The following is a 23,152-nucleotide window of genomic DNA, read 5'->3' as shown; positions in this document are numbered from 1 at the left end:
ACCGAACGGAGACACGCTTCGGGGGAGCAGGTCCGGCGTGCGTGACAATTAAGCCGAAGAGGAGCACCTCTTCCGCCCGGGCACGAGCGGAGCGCGAGGCTGTCAGTTATGAATGAATAAATAAATAAATGAAGAATGCCACCTTTCATTTCACTGTCATGATCCGTGCAGCGTGTGTTTTTGTTTTTTCAGCTGTGTGGGCGTTCCTCCAGCGATCGTCCCGCGCCATGCCGTCAGCTGCTGCGAGACGCGCCCACCAGCCCCGCACCGGATTCCCATTCACTCACTGATTACACTCACTATATAATCCACCTACACTGACTACCTGGCGTCGGATTGTTATCCTACTTGCTCGTGCTCCCGTACTTCGATCGTTATCTTGTTCAAGTGTTTCTTGTTGTCGCGTTTTTCTTTCATTTCGTTATCAGCTACAGCTCGGCTCGTTTTCTGTTCTCTTTTTCTGTCGATGATTGGTCTCCTCTTATCCATCCGTGGTAAACAATCTTCGTCAGTCATTCCTTGCCTTTTGCAAGCGTTTTTCGTTCTACAGTTATTCCCTTTTCCTGGTGCGAGTGTTCCACCAGCGCTTTACGTTCTTTCCGCCAATAGATTGGTATTATATAAATCATAGCCTCATAGTCCTAGATTGTAAATGGATACTGACTATATTGTGATTATAATAAATATCTTTGTATCACCACCTTTTTTCCCGTGAGCTGGAGGATCATAACATTCACAGGGCACACCGGACGGCGTACCAGCAGGTAAAAGTCGAAGTATTTAAATAAATACAAAAAGAAGTAATTGAATAAATACAAAAATAGTCAAGTCAAGTCAATTTTATTTGTATAGCCCTTAATCACAGACAGTCTCAAAGGGCTTTACATAGCCACAATCGACATCCCCGATCTTAACCCCTAGGAGGGCAAGGGAAAAACTCTCAAAACCTCATTAGGGGAAAAGTGAGAAACCTTGAGAAGGGACCACAGATGGGGGAATCCCCCTTCCAGGATGACCAGGCTGCAATGGATGCCAACTGGGCAACATTTGACACATACAATGATGCTATGCAATAATAGATGAGATAATATAAGAGTCAATTGAATGAAGTGCTGCAGGAAGATGACTTCAGTGGAGTGGGTCCTCATCCAGGGCCGTAATATCCATGGCAGCATATCCGAAGATGAGCCTTCGATCTTGTACCGGTCAGTTGGTGTAAATTCAGTACAGCCACTTCCAAGTGAATCACCATCACCTAATTCCCAAGCCCGGGAATTGGGAACAGAAAAAAAAACAAAGAACAGAAGCAGTAAACAGGCCAACAAGTAGTTCAACGAAGTTCTGAAATATAAGGAAATCAGAAGAGGCGCTGCATGAAGACGACTTCGGCAGAGCAGGTCCCTCCCCGGTTGGTCAGTGCCGTAATCTTCAAAGCATGTCCCCATCACCTAATTCCCAAGCAGGGGAAGAGGGGGCAGAAAAGAGAAGAAGCGGCAGTAAACAGGCCAACAAATAATTAAATTAGATGCTAAAGTATATAAATAAATTGATCAAATGTCGCGCTGCAGGAAGACGACATCACTGGAACAGGTGCATGCCCAGTTGGTCAATGCCTTAAACTTCCTAGTGGGTCACCGTCACCTAATCCCCCAGCCGGGGGAAAAGGGGGCAGAAAAGAAAACAAAAGAGAAAAAAGAAAAAAAGCGGCAGTAAACAGGCCAACAGATATTTCAGCTAAATGCACAAGAGTATAAATGCGTCTTTAATAGTGTTTTGAACATTTCTACTGAGGTGGTGCCTCTAATACATGAGGGTAGTGCATTCCAAAGCATTGGTGCCCGAATAGAGAACGCTCGAGAACCTGCAGACTTCTTTTTGGCTCGCGGCATCACTAAAAGACCAGCATTTTGTGAGCGAAGGTTTCGGGACGGAACATATGGTACCACGAGGTCAACGAGATAAGAAGGTGCTAAGCCATGCAATATTTTAAAAGTAAGTAGCAGAACTTTAAAATCACATCTCAAGTGGACCGGAAGCCAATGCAAATTGGCTAATATCGGGGTAATATGATCAAACTTTCTCGTCTTAGTTAAGAGTCTAGCTGCTGCATTTTGAACTAACTGCAGACTTTTAATACTAGACATGGGGAGACCCGAGAGCAAAGCGTTACAATAGTCGAGGCGAGACGTAACAAACGCATGGATTAAGATTTCCGCGTCACACGTTAATAGAATTGGGCGAATTTTAGCAATGTTACGCAGATGAAAAATCGCAGTCCGAGTAATATTTTTAATGTGGATTTGAAATGACATAGTTGCGTCAAATATAACGCCGAGATTTTTTGTTGAATCCTTTTGGATAATATTACATTTATCGATATTCAGAGTGGTGTCTTTGAAAAGGTACCGATGACGCGCTGGTCCAATGATGAGCATCTCGGTTTTATCTGAGTTAAGACGCAAAAAATTGAAAGACATCCATTGTTTAATTTCGGCAAGGCATGCCTCTCTAATTTATAGGAATCGCGCGGATTCGTTATATCCAACGGCATATATAACTGCGTATCATCAGCATAACAGTGAAAACTAATGTTATATTTCCGTATAATATCACCAAGCGGTAGCATGTAGATGCTAAACAATAGAGGTCCAAGTACCGATCCCTGCGGAACTCCACATGTGATCTTACAAAGATCCGAAGTCGTATTGCCATGAATTACACGGTGCGTCCTCTCCGACAGATACGAATTAAACCAAGAAAGCGCTGAACCTGAAATGCCAACACACGTTGCAAGGCGTTTTAATAATATGTTATGATCAACGGTATCAAAAGCGGCACTAAGATCGAGTAAGAGTAATATTGATGAGGTGTCGGCGTCCATAGCTATGAGAAGATCATTAGTAACTTTAGCAAGGGCCGTCTCAGTAGAGTGGTCGGCTCTAAAACCCGATTGGAAAGGTTCAAATTGATTATTAGCAGTCATATATTCATTAAGTTGTTGCGCTACGACCTTTTCAAGAATTTTTGCAATAAACGGAAGATTTGAAACCGGGCTATAGTTGTTGAGACTCTCTGGGTCAAGGTTTGGTTGCTTGTAAAGAACAACTTTCTATTGTTAACTATATGCATCAACACATCCATTTGTTAGAGGAAAATGCGTTCAAGGTTTTTGCCTCTTTTTTATTTAGCTTTTATTAACATCAAAACAGCATACACACAAACCAATCAAACATCTTTTTTGCAAGTATAAAAATCCAACTAAGGGTCAAGATGAAAAAAAATAAATATATAAATATTATGCGGGGTCGAGCTAGGAACGTGCACGTCGTGAGCCTGCAGAATCCAGATCCTCAAAAAATTTGGAGAACCAATCCTAGCACAACGCACCAGTGTGTACATTTACTGTGTGAGTAGAAGGGCGGTAAAAGGATAAACCCTCGACCCCGATACAACATCACAATGACCCGAAATGACATTACCATCATTTCCCACAATGTGGAGGGTTTTTCTGCCAGCAAAGGAGAATTACTGGCTTCCATGCAACCTGACATCTTATGCATTCAAGAAACACACAGGGAACTACACAATCCACCTGTAGTTCCAGGAATGGCAATGGCGGTCTCAATACCCAGCCGCACTTATGGAAGTACCATCTTTGTAAAGGACCCAGCAAAAGTCATAAAAACGGAACAAATCCCAGCTGGGGAAATGGAACTATTAAAGCTTGAGACTGAGTACATGGTTGTAATCTCAGTCTATAAACCACCTAATGCTGAGTTTCAATGGCCAACAAACTTAAATATATCCTGTAAGACACATCTAATAATTGGTGACTTCAATAGCCACAGTACCCAATGGGGATACAGAGAAGATAATCAGAACGGAGAACAAGTTATCTCATGGGCCATTAACAATGATCTAACACTTCTTTATGAAAGTAAAGATCCCCCTACCTTTTCTAGTGCCCGCTGGAGAAGAGGATACAATCCTGATTTGGTGTTTATTTCTAACAACCAAAGACAAGTGTTCCGAAGAACTGTTCTGGGTCACATCCCCAGATCCCAACACCGACCAGTTGAAGTAAGGACACAACAAATTATAAGACCAATTGTATTTGATTACCTCCCCAGGTTTAATTTCAAAAAAGCAAACTGGGAATCTTTCATGGAGGACATGGAAGTAAGAACAAACACCATAGCTCCAAGACCAGAAAACTATGATGTTTGGGTAAAGCAAATGTGGAAAGCTGCTCAAAAAAGCATCCCAAGGGGATGTAGGACAAAGTACATCCCAGGGATGAATCCAGAGACCAAAGAGTTATATGAAGAGTATATAAAACTATATGATGAAGATCCTTTTGATGAATCAACTATTGAAATGGGAGAAGCTTTGATGAATGACATTGGGGAAGAAAGAAAGAGAAGATGGAATGAGATGATAACAAGTATAGACCTAAGCAAAAACAGTAAGAAGGGCTGGGCAACCATTCGGAAACTATACTGTGAAGGCAAACCTCCATCCCGGACAGCAGCCGTAACTCCCAACCAGGTCGCAAACCAACTTCTCAAATATGGAAAACCTCAACATAAACCAATAAAACAAACCAAAGCTTACAATAATATAATTAAAGAATGCATAAACCGACATGAAACCCTTCCCCCTTTCACAATAAGAGAACTGACATCAGAAATCAAATTACTTAAAACATATAAAGCAGTTGGAATAGATGGGATTCACAATGAATTAATAAAACAGCTTGGGCCAAGAGCAAAGAAGTGGCTTCTCTCTCTCTTCAACCAATGCCTAACTTCACTAAAGCTCCCAAAGAAGTGGAAGAAGGCCAAAATCGTAGGTCTACTTAAACCAGGCAAAGACCCAGAGAAGCCTGAGAGCTATCGCCCAATTTCACTTCTTTGTACCACCTATAAACTCTTCGAAAAACTCCTCCTCAATAGGCTAACTCCATCAGTCGAAGACCAGCTTATTGAAGAACAAGCAGGCTTCAGACAAGGACGCTCCTGCTGTGGCCAAGTCCTCAACCTTGTCCAATTCATTGAGGATGGATTCGAGAAAAACCTCAAAACAGGAATAGTCCTGGTTGATCTAACAGCAGCATATGACACAGTCAACCACCGAAGCCTACTGATGAAAATGGCCACAATGGGAATAAATGGCCACATTGTAAATGTCATCAGAACCATCCTTAACAACAGGAGATTTTATGTTGAAATGGATGGCAAAAGGAGCAGATGGAGAAGTCAAAAGAACGGACTCCCACAAGGATCAGTGCTGTCCCCTCTGCTCTTCAACATTTACACTAATGACCAACCATCATATCCCAACACTAAACGCTTCATCTATGCAGATGATCTTTGCATTGCCACCCAAGCAAAGGACTTTAAAGACATTGAAAACTGTCTGACTGGAGCACTAAGTGTAACTGGCAAATATTACCAGCAATGGTCATTAAATGCCAACCCAGGGAAGACAAAGATATGTGCTTTCCACCTAAACAACCGGGAAGCATATCGAAAACTAAATATTGAATGGAATGGGAAAAATCTCACCCATGATGACCATCCAACTTATCTGGGTGTAACACTAGACAGGACTCTCTCCTTCAAACAACACCTAGAGAAACTTAGGAGCAAAGTGTCCTCTCGAGTCAACTTATTGAAAAAGCTGGCTGGAACAAAATGGGGCACAGATCCAAAGACATTGAGAACAACTGCTTTGGCTCTGTGTTTCTCAACAGCAGAATATTGTGCCCCCGTATGGTCTCGATCTGCCCATGCCAGCAAAATAGATCCTATCCTTAATGAAGCTTGCCGTGTGATAACTGGAGCATTAAGACCAACACCAGTCAATATCCTCCACAGGCTCTCGGGCATTCCACCTCCTGCCTTGAGAAGAGAAACACACACCAAAGTGGAAAAACGCAAGCAAGAAAATGATAATCGCCATCCACTCTTCTCCCATGTACCAGTCCCTCCCAGGCTGAAATCTAGGAAAAGTTTCATTTCAACTGAAAGTCTGCTTGAAAACATCACCCCTAGACGGTACAGAATGAATAAATGGAGAGAAAAAGAAAACATGGGACCAGAACAACCGTGTGTCCCAAAACCAAAAGAAAAACTACCCAAGGGCACAAACCTTGAAAGGAAAAAATGGTGTACCCTAAACCGTGCAAGATCTGGTGTTGGGAAAACCAAAGACAACCTAACAAAATGGGGCCTTGCCACATCCTCAGTATGTGACTGTGGTTTCCTAAACCAAAATATGAAACATATCCAACTTGAATGTCCAATAAGCCCCGTATATATCACTCCACCAGACCTACAAAAGGTCACAGACAGGGCAAAAATATGGATAAACCACTGGTGTGACACGATATGATGATGATGCTACATTACCGCTAAACCAAAAATATTTGAACAACCCCTGTCAAGTACAGAAATGCTACCCGGTAGGAGACAACGTTGGCATAATGTAAAGGAAATTTCCCCAGATTTTTTCAAAGATTGTGGGCTTCCTCCGAACTCCAAACAAAATATTTTCTGCCGTACAATAAGAAGAAAGTTCATTCAACCTGTGACTCTGTGATGGTGACTTCTCACACTTCCAATTGACGAGTACTATTTTTTTCCCAACAGTGCTGGCTAACAAATTATATTTGTGACAATCCACATGAATCATATCAACATCTCCTAAAAACCAGATCCTAGGATCATAAGGTATGTCAGAACAAATGAACCTTCACACAGTGGACACAAAAAAAACAGCGTTCTCAAATACAAACATTCCTAAAGCATATGTAAAAAAAAAAAAAATCACCCTTATGCAGCTTTGTCCATTTTTTGGGTGTTTATGTATTTAAATGCTCGATTATCACTGCCGTGCTGCTATGAAAGGGAGGTTTAATTTGGTGAAATTCCCCCCTACCCCATGGACCGGTCCAAATCCGGGTGGCACGCATTGCTCTATGTGAGGCAGGCACAAGTCAAGGTAGCAGTGTAGAAACAATTAAGTCACCGCCTGAGGTTTGACTTGACCAAACCAAATGTGTGTTTTGTCTTTTTGTGTCCTATACTATCTCTGTTCTGTGAAAGAGGAGCCAGACTTGACTCACATCAAAAAGGAGGAGGAGGAGATCAACAAGTCACCACTGAATTGTGTCCCTATAAAGACTGAAGATGAAAACAAGGGTGAGAGTGAGGACAACAAAGGGGCGGAGCCTCCAAGCAGCAGCTGAAGTTATCACAGGGTGATGAAGACCACTGGGGGTCATCACAAGCACATAATGAGGTCACATCATCACGTTCTCCTGACGATGAGCGCGAGCGCTTCCGCCTTCCCCGCTTCCTGCAAATCTTGAATGAGGGTTACAATGAAGATATCTATAGACGCAATGCCAAGTATTTCAGCCAGACCTTCGTCCTCCACGATGCTTACACGCAGTGGCCACCGACTTCGCTATGGCTTTGGTGAGTCTCAATTTAGTTGATCCATCCATCGGTTTCAGTTGCAAATTATCCATGGATGCCTGGGTTTGACAAGGGGCTGGAGAATTGGCATCAGCGGTGTACTTGGCAATCAAATGGTATTTTAAACTGGACGTGCTGCGATAGGAGTTCAGTTCACGATGGCAATACACATAAATGACTTTGCTCTTATCAATGACACCATGAGGTAAGTTAAAAAAAAAATTGCCGTTCAGAATTGAATTTGCGTCATTTTTACCAATCGCCATGATGCTTTTAGTTCTATAAACCGGCGAAAAATCCCCACAGCAAGCTCATGCAGGCGTGTCCTAAATTTCGCATGCTTGATGTTTTTTTTCCGGTCTCGCAAGCGTCAGTGCTACGTCATAGGACTACTTTGTTTATTGTTTATTTTGCTGATCTATGAGCCCATGAGGGGTCCTTCCTCTTCATCCAGATCCACTGGCTGCTTCTTTCAGCCGCTTGAGAGAACGATCTGACTGTGTGCCGCAGAGCCTGTCCATGGATGCCCAGGTCTTTCAGCAGCTTGATGGTTGATGAGGCCACAAACCCTCTGCATCCAACTTCGACGGGATAGACCTTGGCTTTCCACCCTCGTTGTTGTGCGTCCGCCGCCAGTTCAGTGTAGCGCAACTTCTTACGCTCATAGGCCTCTTCAACTGCATTTTCCCACGGGACTGTCAGCTCTGCAATGTAGACAGCCTTCAGTGAAGGGGACCACAGCACTAAGTCTGGCCTTAGGGTGGTGGCTGCAATCTCTGCTGGGAAGATTAGTTGCTGACCTATGTCGACCAGCATCTTCCAATCCCGGGCCTTTGGTTAGCTGACCAACTTCTGTCTTGAGAAAAGGATGGTGGGGCTTTTTCTGTCCCTCTCTGACAAATTTTGGTGCTGTAATGGTCGTGGTGGCTCTTAAGGGCAAGGAGTTGATGGTAATTCTCTTGCTTTCAAGCACTGCTGCCAAGCTCTTGAGAACCTGGTTGTGCCTCCAGGTATAGCGGCCTTGTGTGAGGCTGGTCTTACAACCAGTCAGGATGTGTTTGAGAGTTGCTGGTGTTGGGCAGAGGGCACAGGTTGGATCTTCGCCATACCACTGGTGGAGGTTTTTTGGGGATGGGAGCACGTCATTGGTAGCTCTGATGATGAAGCTGATGTTGCTAGCTTCCATCTCCCAGAGATCCCTCCAGCCAAGCTTTCTTTTCTCCAGGCCTTCCCACCTCATCCACTGTCCCTGCTTGGCAAGCGAGACAGCCTTTGCAGACCTTTCAGCCTCTTCCTGGCGGCGCACCTCCTCCACGACCATTTTTCTTCTCTCTGCGGTTGAGGCCTTACACTAAGTTGGTTTGCTTGCTGTAAGGCCAAAGCCTTATTAATATTAATATTAAGATTGAACAAAATAGTGACACAAATATTGAAAAAGTAACTACAGTAACGAGTAAACATTGAATACTAAATTATTACTAAAACAGTTTAATGAATCTTGAAATAAATAATGAATCACCGTAGTTTAATGAATACTGAAACGAATAATGAAATATTTAAGTTAGTTAAGTTATAAACACTGAAACCATTTTTTAAGACTCTAACATTTAGAGAATAAAACAGTGATGTATTTTAATTTAAAATTCGCAACCACGTCGCTGGCGAAAAACCCTGTAAAAAGGCAAATATGTTGATATAAAGTATCACTTTATCATGTCAACTGTTAATAATAGAGAAATACATTTGGAATACTGTCCAACCAACAACATGGTGTCAGATGTGAAAACAAAACCAGCAACAAAAGTAAAATTCAATACATCTCTCAAGTTCATATTTGGGAACTAAAATGTTTGTTCATGTGCATCTTAGGTTTTTCTCTATGTTTAGAAGAAGATAACAATCAATGATTTGCATCGCAAATGGTGACATCTGTCGGTGAGTTGGTGACAGTGCTCCACACAGCCAGCAGCCAATCATATCACAGCGGGGTGTGTCCTGTTCTTCCGCTTTCGTGACGAACAGGAAATCCTTTCAGTGCGACTTTGAAAAACGATGCCATCTTTCTTTCATCTCATCGAACGAAGAGAAGCACACGAGTTATCGCCAAGCAGAGATCAAGTGCGGATTTGTTGAGATTGACGTTTGAAAATGTGTGAAAGAACGACACCCAAGTACAAAGTGGAACTTTGTGGAATAAAAGAAGAGAACGAAGCAGGTTTGTACACGTCTTACTCTCATTTGCTTTGTAAAGAACGACTTTCTATCGTTAAAAATATGCATCACAACATTAAGTTGTTTGGGGAAATCGTTCAAGGTTATTGCCGTTTTATTTTTGAATATTGCCGTTTACTTGCAGGTCTGCTTAACATTTGTTTATGCCAAATGAAATCAGTGCCAAAAATATATGCCAAAGAATAACCATTTGTGGGAGGTAAACTCCATGTTTTTCCCCATTTTAAAATTCGAACTGATTATTTAACATTTTACATATTCCGGTATTTATATGTTGCTAAAGAAATTAAGTTTGTCATGTCATCAAGTTTCAAAACTATGCTGACAGATGTAGTGTATTTTTATATCCACTGTTGGAGTTGAGCCACTGAGAAAATGAGAAACATTTATTTAGTAAATGAATCTTCAAAGCCAAACTTACTCCAATGCGTGTTCGTTTTTTGTACTCAAGAAGAAAAGGGCCAAATAAAGACTCAACAACAGCTGATTAGGGTTGCGATATTTTAGTTTCTTCGATTTCTGGAGTTCAGGGAATCGTACAAATACAGATATCTGGGCGGCTTTTTCTTAATCTGACGAGAAACTGTTCTCGGACGAGCCCAATCGAAAAATGTCGCGCTGATCTCAGCCCAGTCTGACATTTTCTAGGAGGTTTTCTTTGTCAAGGGACATGTAGGTTGAATCGGTCGTCCTTGCTCCTTCCCCCGGTCCACATTCCACGTCCAAGGCTGACCTTCTCAGGCAGGCGGCAGTCTCTCCGTCTCTCCTGCTCACATTCCCCTGTAATCTCGTCAGTGTACAGATTGTGTGGTGTATGTTTTCACTGATCAAATTATGTTTTTTGGTGTTCTTGATAGCGTCCCTGTGACTTCCGCCCAACTTGATATGTTTGTATCTTCTATGGCCTATGTGGAGAATGTGTTTTATCGTATTTGTCCATGAAGTGCTATCTGGTTTGTCATCAGTTTGACCTGAGCAGACTGAATCTGTTTGTTCCGAATGAGAGTGTGGGTCATGAAAATACTATGTGTGCAATTTTGAGGTCTTCCATTTAAACTAAGTCATATAAATTTAGCATATGAATGCATCAGTAAACACCATGACTACAATCCCAGTCAATCTTATCGATGCACTGTACTTCTACTTTCATTTGATAAATGCTTTTTGTTTAATCAATGTTGGCAGAGTGGTACTACGCAGCAGTCGTATCGCGTCCAACTATTTTCAGGATCAGCAAACCAGAATTTCTGTATTGACAGAGGAATAACTGCACACAACCTGTCTCGTCTGACAGTGTGGAAGAAGTGAAGATTTTATTCTGAGGCGACAAAGGATAAAAGGGATGAAAGGGGCGGCACATCATAAGCATGCATGTGACAAAGTATTACATCATAAACATATATGTAACAAAGTAAGGACATTGAGAGCACATCTTTAACAATCAATGTTGAACATATTCAGTAAATATGAACCTGCTAAATTAAATAATTGACCTTCGGTCCTGTAAGTGTTTAAAATAATGCCCGCAATCGTAATACAAACCTTCAATATTCATGTCCGGTGTGGCCATTCCCTATAAGAAGGGAAGGCCGGAGAGAGGGAACACCTTTCCCTTTTTTCTTTTTGGGGAGACTTCTTTTGACATCAGCATGTGACGAGAATAAAATCTCTTTCGAACCAAAATGGCTGTGTCAGAGAATTTTTTTCCATCACCAATTCTGTCATGCTCGGCGACCTGTCGGGAGGGAAACTGAGCCAGACCCACACATCAACAACAAAATATACCACATTTTTGGCGTCACAAACAGGATTCTTGCTCCATTGAGGGTCTCAAGGGTGCTGGGGCGCAGGCGTTCAACAGCCGGCCGGTTGAACTTTGGGTGAGATGCTTTTACTCACAATGGGTGTTGTGCGCCTGTGTCCAAGCGGTCGGGGCTTTTGGGGTCGTTAAAGAGAGCTTGTGCGTGTGGGTCTGCTGGCTGATTGGTCATGGAAAATGTCCCTGTGTTAGTTTCAATTATTGTTTAAACAAGAGGCCTCTATAATGATTGATTAAGACATAAAAAGATGTCAAAGTACCGCACTACGAAAGAACATTAGAAAAAGTATAAAAAAAATAAATTTAAAAAATGATGATAGGAACTAAGTAAATGGGGACTAGTGCGGGAGAAATGTGCAGAAGATAAAGAAAAGAAAGGTCTAGTGGTTAAAGAGATGAGAAATAAGAAGTGTACAATTATAGCTATAGACAACATAGTCGTGAATAAGCTCAGTTTGAGCACAGACCCTGGCCAGGGTGTAAATTTTAGCAGGAAAATTATGAGCTGAAAATAGAAATAATGAAGAGAAGCGCGCTTCCACGTATCGTATTGGGCACTTTGTGGCATGGAACACAGTAAGGATCGAGGCGTACCGTTGTGTGGAGGGCCTGGGGCTGAGCCGACGGTTTCGCTGGTACGTAGCAATAGTAATGCATTAAGTCTGGGCCGGTTCGACTCCGCTGTTCAGATACGTACCCTGTGATTACTCGTGTTCTGGTAAAGACCACACAAAATCAAAAACCTGGCTACCATCTACTGTGGGACCAGGAAGTCAGGCAGCCCCCACGCAGGAGATAAAGGGTGATAGTTATAAACCAGTTCCAGTCCCTCCTTTGTAGAAAGAATTGCCCCTTCTAAAACCCATATGTGATTGCATGAATATTCAGTTTTATCAGTTCAACTAATGCGTTTTCGTCCTAGTGTGCATTGAAAGATGCAGCATAAAAAATGTTCAAAAATTTGGATAATAACTAAAGCAAAATTAGAACGAGAAAGATAATTGGCTACATAATCATTGGGGTGAAATTAATCTTAATTGCAAAAAGGGGTAATTTAAATTGAGAAATCTAAGATCATAAAAGGATGAATGCATGTTCTGTGGAATCTGATTTGTCAACACGGAAAAGCCCTGAGTGATGAAAACGTTAACATATGGTTCAGGAACAGGTCTCTTTGACGGCAAAAGTCTGACGATGGTAAACAATTGATAATTAGACCTCAATGAAGTGATTGTGCAGTTGAAAAAGTTCATATCTTGACTGTGAAAAGCTAAAGTGAGAAACTAGGATTAACTATTTGGCAAACACGAGAACGTATTCAGTCTCGAGGAAGACTGAATGCAGTAAAATTGCAATAAGAAGAACAATAAACCAGCCCAGAGTGTTACAATGTCCTGCAAACAAAAGTTTGGGATTGCCCTGAGGGTGAAATTCCTCTCTGAACTCCTCCTTTGTGCCCCCGGCAGGAACTCGTGAAACAGGGATACTGATAAGAGATACAATTTTATTGAAACAGAACATGCAAGGTTAAAGGTCATGCAAAACAAAAAAAACCCCATCTAATGTTCCATACTTCAGTTTTGCGACCGATGTACTACGGTAATTCAATTAATGGAACGACATTTTGAGATGGAAATGACAGGAATATCATGAATTATCATGTTATGAGGGGACTTTTGATTTACAGTTAATTTATATAAATTAAATTAGAAATTTTTAGTCTGCGGATAATCCACTTCCAAGAATACTGACTCATGGGTTGAGGAAAACGGGGTTATATTAGTTAGTTAAAAAAGAATAGCTAAATTATAATTGACGTGTTCATGGGGATTGAATATGAATCATAAACAGAAGACAAAACCAATTGGCATTGGCATTTGTAAAATATGATGAGGGATTAAGTTGGTGAGCTCTTATGGGAGACGGGGCGAGATGCGAATGGATTGAAGCTTCCGCCAGTGACCCATCCAATAGTGTCACCACCACTCAGCTGTGCCGGGTGGCCGTCCTCGAGGGCGTGCGCCTCCCAGTTACTGACATCATGTGAAACAGTCTGTCAATGAGAAACTGCTAATCAGTATGAGTAGAACCCCCGTTTCTGCATCGATGAAAGAAAATATTGGATTGGATGGAGAAAAAGAATTGTTACACTTGCGGGTTCAGGGCGCCAAGAGTGCTAATTCACCGGGAAAAGAAAAAAAGAATATGGGGGGAAAAAAATAAAATAAAACCGGGGAGAAGCAGCTAATGCAGCAGCCGACGCATGCAGCTCCCATTGCGTCTGCTCTTTCCGTTTCCGCTGCTCCTTGGCCAGGTTCTGGTGACGCAGCGCCACAGCAGGCTTGTTGTCCGCACCGGCCAGTCAACAAGGTCACGTAACAGAAGTAGGGGTGGTTATAGACATGGGTTGTGAGTGGGACGTGCTTTTGCTGTGGGATGTGGTGTCACTGGGTGATGAGCGGTCCAAACCGAGCCACTTCCTGAAATGTGCCATCCTGTGGTCCAGCGCCATGCCGGTCACAAAGAGCTCCTCTAGCACGGGGGCGCCACCGCTACCCCCTCCTCCGACAACGCTTCGATGGCTTCCAAATGCACAGTTGACGCCTCAACCCGATTGGGACCACATTCCACAATAGGGGTGCCCGCGGAGCCTCAGCATTCAAGGACCGGCAGGTCTTGGTATTCCGGTGACGATTGATGGACAACAGTTTTTGATGGTGGAACAAGATATTCCACGCTTTGCAAGCTTGATGAGCAACAATGAGCAACAATACTGTCATGCTTGTGGGACTCTTGAGATTGGCTGAGTCACTGCCATGGACCGAACCCGCACCTGTGAAACAAACACTGGAATTCGAGTGGGACTGAATTTGACTGTGCACATCCGCCGGGGGAAGCATATGTTGTCCTCCGTTCCAGTCGACTGGGCAGCTCTGAGACCAGGGTGGTGTTTCAGCACCCATTACGAATTCCTCTGTTATGGAACATTTTCCGAATTTCTCGAGACTATGGTAGACAGTGAATGGGTCACTCTGAAGCGAAAGCTCTGTTTGCGTCTCTGCCAGAGGGGTCGTGGACCCGGGGTCTGACTGATGTTGTGCTCTGCTCCACAGCTTCTCCAATTTGTTTTTGCTATATCTGCAAAAGTTTTTATATTATTGTGAAAGAAATTAAGTTTGTCATGTCATCATGTTTCAAAACTATGCTTACGGGTTAATGGAAGGTCACAAAAACATGGACCTCTTAAACAGGAAACCGTTTAGCAGATGTGTGACCCAAACATGTCTTGCAAGCTGAAACCGTTAGAACAACAGGAAGAGTGTGGACGGGTGTGATAAAGTCAAAGTGTTCATGTTTTTCCATTCTTTGAGTTGACATATACAAATTACTTTGCTGTGCTTCAATAAAACGCGGCACAGGAGCGGGAAAGCTTTTCTCTTTGGCGAACTGCTCCTCGCAAGTGACAAAGACAACCTTGGCTGGGTGATTCATTTGTACAGGCTTGTCTCGTTTTTGACAAAAACTCTGACATATCATGTTCAAGCAATTCCTTATGGAATGATTCAACCTGACTCTAAAAACTGTGCACACTGCGGCAAAAAGATCAATGGCGGTTGATTAATTTTAGTGGATAAAGCACAAAGGATTAAGTTTTTTTAATAAATCAAGTACGTATTGGTCTTATTTATGAAATTTTTACTGGCTCGGTCAATGAACCTCCGGTGGCCCTGCACTGTTTTGTGCACGTGTGCATAGTTTCACCTCATCCAAACATTTAAAATACATTGAATGCATCCATCCAGGGTTGCACGGATCTCGATCAGTGAACAAGCGCATGCTGCAAGGAATGCATCTGCATCTTTGGCTTACTATGGGCTTAAAAAGGGAGAACGTCAAAACCCCCTTTTCTACCAACAAGTCCAGGAACATTTAGTTCCTGGTAATAAAGTTCCTGTGGCCCAGGTGGTTTGCATCTCCCCCACAAATCATAGTTCCTGGTAATTTTTGCAAATGACAATGATGACGGAACAATGGGAGGTGTTGTGTTACTTTGTTACTCATTACTGACACCCTGTGGCTGTTAAGCATCATTACAGTGACAAAATAATTCAGGGAACTCTAAAAAAATATTATGGTGTCTCTCAGTCTAATTTTAATACATATTGGATAACTTTAAAATATACAGTCATTATTCAAATATGTCAACATGAAAGCCAGAGTGAAAGTGTTGTTGCTTAATTTATGTGTAGGGATTTTGACTCTTCACATGTCATTTTGTTTTAAAATTTATTTAGAAACAGAGGTTTTATAAAAAAAAATTAAAAAGGGGAATGTTGGAACGTACTAGCAGGCTCAATGTCATTTTGGGAAAAAAACAAACAAAAAACAAACATAAATCATGCAATTAATAGCGACTATGATGCCAGGGCCCCTTTAATTCTTTTAGGCATACAGATTAAAATGGAAGCAAAAAGTACCAACGATGAAACCATCTCTAAATGCAAAATGAAAAACTTGTAAACATATTTCACTTGAAGGATTTGTATTCTATCAATGACATTATGTTGTGATGGGCCCCAGTGGCCCCCATTAATATGTGAGGGTCCCACAACAGGTGTTACATCAGACGCACACAATAGCCTGTGTGTGCTAACTTCAGCTCGCTTCCAGAAACGTCTGTGACCATGTCAGGAATGAAATCGGGCATCAGCCGACACGTGCTTCCTTTTTAAATGCTCGTTTATCACAGCTGTGCTGCTAAAGTGAGGTTAACATCGTAGGACGTAATTTTGTGAAATGCCCCCATGGTCCGGTCCAAATTGGGGTCGCACGCATTGCTCCGTATGCGGAAGGCACAAGTCAAGGTAGCATGGTAGAAACAATATCAGACAAAGTTGCCGCCTGAGCTTTGACTTGACCAAACCAAATTTGTCTTTCTGTGTCCTACAGACGTCAGTGAAAACGATCTCCTTTCTGTGAAAGAGGAGCCAGACTGGACTCACATCAAAAAGGAGGAGGAGGAGATCAACAAGTCACCAGTGAACGTTGTCCCTATAAAGAGTGAAGATGAAAACAAGGATGAGAGTGAGGACAGCAGAGGGGCGGAGCCTCCAAGCAGCAGCTCAAGACATCACGTGACAACAGAAGGTGATGAAGACCACTGGGGGCCATCACAAGCACAAAATGAGGACACATTATCAGACACTCATGACGATGATGATGATGAAGATGATGGGCAAGCCAAAACTGAAAGGGCATGTCACACTGACTCATTAACCTCAAAGTTGTCTTTAAAACGACACACAAGAAACCACGGTCAAGAAAAACCTCTTTTTTGCTCAATTTGTGGCAAAATTTTCTCTCGAAAGTTTCATTTGACAATTCACACAAGAACACACAGTGGAGAAACATCTTTTTGCTGCTCTGTTTGTGGCAAAAGCTTTTCTTTAAAGTCAAATTTAAAAACACATACACGATTACACACTGGAGAAAAACCTTTTTCATGCTCAGTTTGTGGAAAATGCTTCTCTCAAAAGGCAAGTTTAACAGAACACACAAGAACACACAGTGGCGAAAAACCTTTCTCCTGCTCAGTTTGTGGCAAAAGCTTTTCTGGAAAGTCAAATGTTACAAGTCACATAAAAACACACAGTGGAGAAAAAAACTTTTCCTGCTCAGTTTGTGGCAAAAGCTTTTCTTTAAAGTCAAATTTAACAAGTCACATAAAAACACACACTGGAGAAAAACCTTTTTCATGCTCAGTTTGTGGCAAGAGTTTCTCTCAAAAGTCAAGTTTAAAAGAACATATAAGAACGCACTGTGGAGAAAAAACCTTCGCCTGCTCAGTTTGTGGCAAAGGATTCTCTCTAAAATCAACTTTAACAAAACATAGAAGAATACACAGTGGAGAAAAACCTTTTTCCTGCTCAGTTTGTGGAAAATGCTTCTCTGTAAAGTCAACGTTAACAAGCCACACAAGAACTCACAGTGGAGAAAAACCTTTTTCCTGCTCAGTTTGTGGTAAAAGCTTCTCTCAAAACTCAACGTTAACAAGCCACACAAGAACACACAGTGGAGAAAAACCTTTTTTCTGCTCAGTTTGTGGAAAATGCTTCTCTGTCAAGTCAACGTTAACAAGCCACACAAAAACACACAGTGGAGAAAAACCCTTTTCGTGCTCAGTTTGTGGCAAAAGTTTCTCTGATAAGTCAAGTTTAACAAAACACACAACAACACATACTGGAGAAAAACCCTTTTCCTGCTTGGTTTGTGGTGAAAGCTTTTCTATAAAGGCAAGTATAATAAGCCACACAAGAAAGCACACTGGAGAAAAACCTTCTTCCTGCTCAGTTTGTGGTAGACGCTTCTCTGTAAAGTCACATTTACAAATGCACACAAGAACACACAGTGGAGAAAAACCTTTTTCATGCTCAGTTTGTGGCAAGAGTTTCTCTCAAAAGTCGAATTTAACAAGCCATACAAGAACACACAGTCGAGACAAGCCATTCAGTTGCAGCGTTTGTGCTAAAACATTCTCCACTAAACATAGTGCTGAGAGACACAATTGTGCTGGTGAGAATTGCAGCGATCGTTCAAGCTTAAAAAATGACAAAAAAAACTGAAGGAACCGACTCTTTGTGGTAAGATGTGAATGTGATTTTCAATAAAATATGATAAAATTGAATTTTGCAAAGATCTTTTATTGACACAAAGCCAATGTGATCAGTGCCAGAAGAACCAACGTGTCTGAGTGATGAGTTTTTTTGTGCGTTAACATCAAACATTATAAATGAAATTAATTGCCTTTGCCTAGAACAACATTTGTTAACGTTATGCTTTTCAGTTGTCTTTTTAATTGTACTTAATGGAAAAGGTGTGAGAAGAAACGGTGCTTATGAAATCGGTGCCTTCCACAATCATCAATAAAATCACTCGTTCCACTTGCTCAACTGGCCTTCATTACGCTGTGTGAAAAGGTGAAAAACTGAACTCGAAAAAGAACCAGAAAGAGAAATGCAAGCAGTCTCAGTTTCTCTCAAAGGTTTTGGTATGTCAGGAGTTGGCAACTTGATAGCGACTGGAGTCAGCGCTGGTTTTCTCGCTGTGTTTGGCTGGCTCGTATATGTATGGTCCATTGAACAAAACTCAAACTCTTCAAATATCCCCTCACATACATTTAATATTTCACTTTCTGAATAAATTTCTGACTTGCTAAAAACACTTTCTAGGTTGAGCTCTATCAAGTGTTTGGGGTTTGTTGCTAAGCAGAATCTCACTTTGGAAAAACTATCATTTTGTCAATTACAGTAATACCCTGCTACTTCGCGGTTCACCTTTCACGAGTTCAGTGCTTCGCGGGTCTAAAAATAATTCGGGGGCATTGTAGTTTCGCCGAGCGGCACGAGGGGGCGCTGGAGCGGTTAGACGGCCGGCGTGCGCCGAAGAGGAGAGTGGACGAAGAAGAAAATGGACGAAGAAGAGAGTGGATGAAGAAGAGCAAGTCCCCCGGGCAAGATTTGGGGCGACGTTTCGCGCGGTTCGGACCGTACCAGAGCTCCGGCCGGCGTGCGTGGCAGTTAAGCCGTAGAGGAGCACCTTCCCCGAGCACGGGCGGTGCCAACCGGCCCCTAAGTTTAACCGAATGGAAGCTCCGGGGGAGGAGGGCATGCTCGCGTCACAGTTAAGCCGTAGAGGAGCACCTTCCCCGAGCACGGGCGGTGCCAACCGGCCCCTAAGTTTAACCGAATGGAAGCTCCGGGGGAGGAGGGCATGCTCGCGTCACAGTTAAGCCGTAGAGGAGCACCTTCCCCGAGCACAGGCGGTGCCAAGCGGGCCCTAAGTATAACCGAATGGAAGCTCCGGAGGAGGAGGGCGGGCGTGCGTCACAGTTAAGCCGAATAGGAGCACCTTCCGCCTGGGCACGAGCGGGGCGACATTTCGCTCCGTTCGGGACCGTACGAGAGCTCCGAGAGCTCCGGAGGAGGCCGGCCGGCGTGCGTGGCAATTACGCCGAAGAGGAGCACCTTCCGCCCGGGGCACGAGCGGGGCGAAATGAAACCGAGTTCAACCGAACGGAGACACGCTTCGGGGGAGCAGGTCCGGCGTGCGTGACAATTAAGCCGAAGAGGAGCACCTCTTCCGCCCGGGCACGAGCGGAGCGCGAGGCTGTCAGTTATGAATGAATAAATAAATAAATGAAGAATGCCACCTTTCATTTCACTGTCATGATCCGTGCAGCGTGTGTTTTTGTTTTTTCAGCTGTGTGGGCGTTCCTCCAGCGATCGTCCCGCGCCATGCCGTCAGCTGCTGCGAGACGCGCCCACCAGCCCCGCACCGGATTCCCATTCACTCACTGATTACACTCACTATATAATCCACCTACACTGACTACCTGGCGTCGGATTGTTATCCTACTTGCTCATGCTCCCGTACTTCGATCGTTATCTTGTTCAAGTGTTTCTTGTTGTCGCGTTTTTCTTTCATTTCGTTATCAGCTACAGCTCGGCTCGTTTTCTGTCGATGATTGGTCTCCTCTTATCCTTCCGTGGTAAGCAATCTTCGTTAGTCATTCCTTGCCTTTTGCAAGCGTTTTTCGTTCTACAGTTATTCCCTTTTCCTGGTGCGAGTGTTCCACCAGCGCTTTACGTTCTTTCCGCCGATAGATTGGTATTATATATATCATAGCCTCATTGTCCTAGATTGTAAATGGATACTGACTATATTGTGATTATAATAAATATCTTTGTATCACCACCTTTTTTCCCGTGAGCTGGAGGATCATAACATTCACAGGGCACACCGGACGGCGTACCAGCAAGTAAAAGTCAAAGTATTTAAATAAATACAAAAAGAAGTAATTAAATAAATACAAAAATAGTCAAGTCAAGTCAAGTCAATTTTATTTGTATAGCCCTTAATCACAGACAGTCTCAAAGGGCTTTACATAGCCACAATCAACATCCCCGATCTTAACCCCCAGGAGGGCAAGGAAAAACTCACAAAACCTCATTAGGGGAAAAGTGAGAAACCTTGAGAAGGGACCACAGATGGGGGAATCCCCCTTCCAGGATGACCAGGCTGCAATGGATGCCAACTGGGCAACATTTGGCACATACAATGATGCTATGCAATAATAGATGAGATAATATAAGAGTCAATTGAATGAAGTGCTGCAGGAAGATGACTTCAGTGGAGTGGGTCCTCATCCAGGGCCGTAATATCCATGGCAGCATATCCGAAGATGAGCCTTCGATCTTGTACCGGTCAGTTGGTGTAAATTCAGTACAGCCACTTCCAAGTGAATCGCCATCACCTAATTCGGGGAATTGGGAACAGAAAAGAAAGAACAGAAATAGCAAACAGGCCAACAAGTAGTTCAATGAAGTGCTGAAATATAAGGAAATCAGAAAAGGCGCTGCATGAAGACGACTTCGGCAGAGCAGGACCCTTCCCGGTTCGTCAGTGCCGTAATCTTCAAAGCATGTCCCCATCACCTAATTCCCAAGCAGGGGAAGGAGGGGGCAGAAAAGAGAAGAAGCGGCAGTAAACAGGCCAACAAATAATTAAATTAGATCCTAAAGTATATAAATAAATTGATCAAATGTCGCGCTGCAGGAAGACGACATCACTGGAACAGGTGCATGCCCAGTTGGTCAATGCCTTAAACTTCCTAGTGGGTCACCGTCACCTAATCCCCCAGCCGGGGGAAAAGGGGGCAGAAAAGAAAACAAAAGAAAAAAAAAGCGGCAGTCAACAGGCCAACAAATATTTCAGCTAAATGCACAAGAGTATAAATGCGTCTTTAATAGTGTTTTGAACATTTCTACTGAGGTGGCGCCTCTAATATCTGAGGGAAGTGCATTCCAAAGCATTGGTGCCCGAATAGAGAACGCTCTAGAACCTGCGGACTTCTTTTTGGCTCGCGGGATCACTAAAAGACCAGCATTTTGTGAGCGAAGGTTTCGGGACGGAACATATGGTACCACGAGGTCAACGAGATAAGAAGGTGCTAAGCCGTGCAATATTTTAAAAGTAAGTAGCAGAACTTTAAAATCACATCTCAAGTGGACCGGAAGCCAATGCAAGTTAGCTAATATCGGGGTAATATGATCAAACTTTCTCGTCTTAGTTAAGAGTCTAGCTGCTGCATTTTGAACTAACTGCAGACTTTTAATACTCGACATGGGGAGACCCGAGAGCAAAGCGTTACAATAGTCGAGGCGAGACGTAACAAACGCATGGATTAAGATTTCCGCGTCACACGTTGATAGAATTGGGCGAATTTTAGCAATGTTACGCAGATGAAAAAACGCAGTTCGAGTAATATTTTTAATGTGCATTTGAAATGACATAGTTGCGTCAAATATAACACCGAGATTTTTTGTTGAATCCTTTTGGATAATATTACATTTATCGATATTCAGAGTGGTGTCTTTGAAAAGGTACCGATGACGCGCTGGTCCAATGATGAGCATCTCGGTTTTATCTGAGTTAAGACGCAAAAAATTGAAAGACATCCATTGTTTAATTTCGGCAAGGCATGCCTCTAATTTATAGCAATCGCGCGGATTTGTTATATCCAACGGCATGGATAACTGCGTATCATCAGCATAACAGTGAAAACTAATGTTATATTTCCGTATAATATCACCAAGCGGTAGCATGTAGATGCTAAACAATAGAGGTCCAAGTACCGATCCCTGCGGAACTCCACATGTGATCTTACAAAGATCCGAAGTCGCATTGCCATGAATTACACGGTGCGTCCTCTCCGACAGATACGAATTAAACCAAGAGCGCGCTGAACCTGAAATGCCAACAGACGTTTCAAGGCGTTTTAATAATATGTTAAGACGGGGATGTCGATTGTGGTTATGTAAAGCCCTTTGAGACTGTCTGTGATTAAGGGCTATACAAATAAAATTGACTTGACTTGACTTGACTTGACTTATGATCAACGGTATCAAAAGCGGCACGAAGATCGAGTAAGAGAAATATTGATGAGGTGTCGGCGTCCATAGCTATGAGAAGATCATTAGTAACTTTAGCAAGGGCCGTCTCAGTAGAGTGGTCGGCTCTAAAACCCGATTGGAAAGGTTCAAATTGATTATTAGCAGTCATATATTCATTAAGTTGTTGCGCTACGACTTTTTCAAGAATTTTTGCAATAAACGGAAGATTTGAAACCGGGCTATAGTTGTTGAGACTCTCTGGTTCAAGGTTTGGTTGCTTGTAAAGAACAACTATTGTCTATTGTTAACTATATGCATCAACACATCCATTTGTTAGAGGAAAATGCGTTTTTTTTATTTATCTTTTATTAACATCAAAACAGCATACACACAAACCAATCAAACATCTTTTTTGCAAGTATAAAAATCCAACTAAGGGTCAAGATGAAAAATATAAATAAATAAATATTATGCCACATTACCGCTAAACAAAAAATATTTGAACAACCCCTGTCAAGTACAGAAATGCTACCCGGTAGGAGACAACGTTGGCATGATGTAAAGGAAATTTCCCCAGATTTTTCCAAAGATTGTGGGCTTCCTCCGAACTCCAAACAAAATATTTTCTGCCGTACAATAAGAAGAAAGTTCATTCAACCTGTGAC

General features: G+C 42.6%; 1 protein-coding gene across 1 annotated transcript; it reads left to right on the top strand.

The window, feature by feature from the left end:
* Window positions 1-4,799: 4,799 nt before the first annotated feature.
* Window positions 4,800-22,771, top strand: LOC148342217 (uncharacterized). Its single transcript, XM_088288104.1, has 4 exons — window positions 4,800-4,848; window positions 16,603-17,854; window positions 17,936-17,995; window positions 22,756-22,771. The coding sequence occupies exons 1-4, from the start codon at window positions 4,800-4,802 to the stop codon at window positions 22,769-22,771; spliced, it is 1,377 nt and encodes a 458-aa protein (XP_088144230.1).
* Window positions 22,772-23,152: the final 381 nt, after the last annotated feature.

This window comes from Idiotropiscis lumnitzeri, chromosome 2, assembly GCF_059441095.1.
Source record: "Idiotropiscis lumnitzeri isolate Australia: NSW breed Sydney's pygmy pipehorse chromosome 2, RoL_Ilum_1.0, whole genome shotgun sequence".
Classification (NCBI taxonomy): domain Eukaryota; kingdom Metazoa; phylum Chordata; class Actinopteri; order Syngnathiformes; family Syngnathidae; genus Idiotropiscis; species Idiotropiscis lumnitzeri.
This window is presented reverse-complemented; position numbering and strand designations above follow the sequence as displayed.

Bases quoted from the DNA above. Each gene is read 5' to 3' on its own strand.
- LOC148342217 (XM_088288104.1), top strand. From the start codon at position 4,800: ATGCCTAACTTCACTAAAGCTCCCAAAGAAGTGGAAGAAGGCCAAAAT. The intron at 4,849-16,602 runs GTAGGTCTACTT...TAAAGAGTGAAG, and splicing joins AGTGGAAGAAGGCCAAAATC to ATGAAAACAAGGATGAGAGT. The intron at 17,855-17,935 runs GCACACTGGAGA...AATGCACACAAG, and splicing joins ATAATAAGCCACACAAGAAA to AACACACAGTGGAGAAAAAC.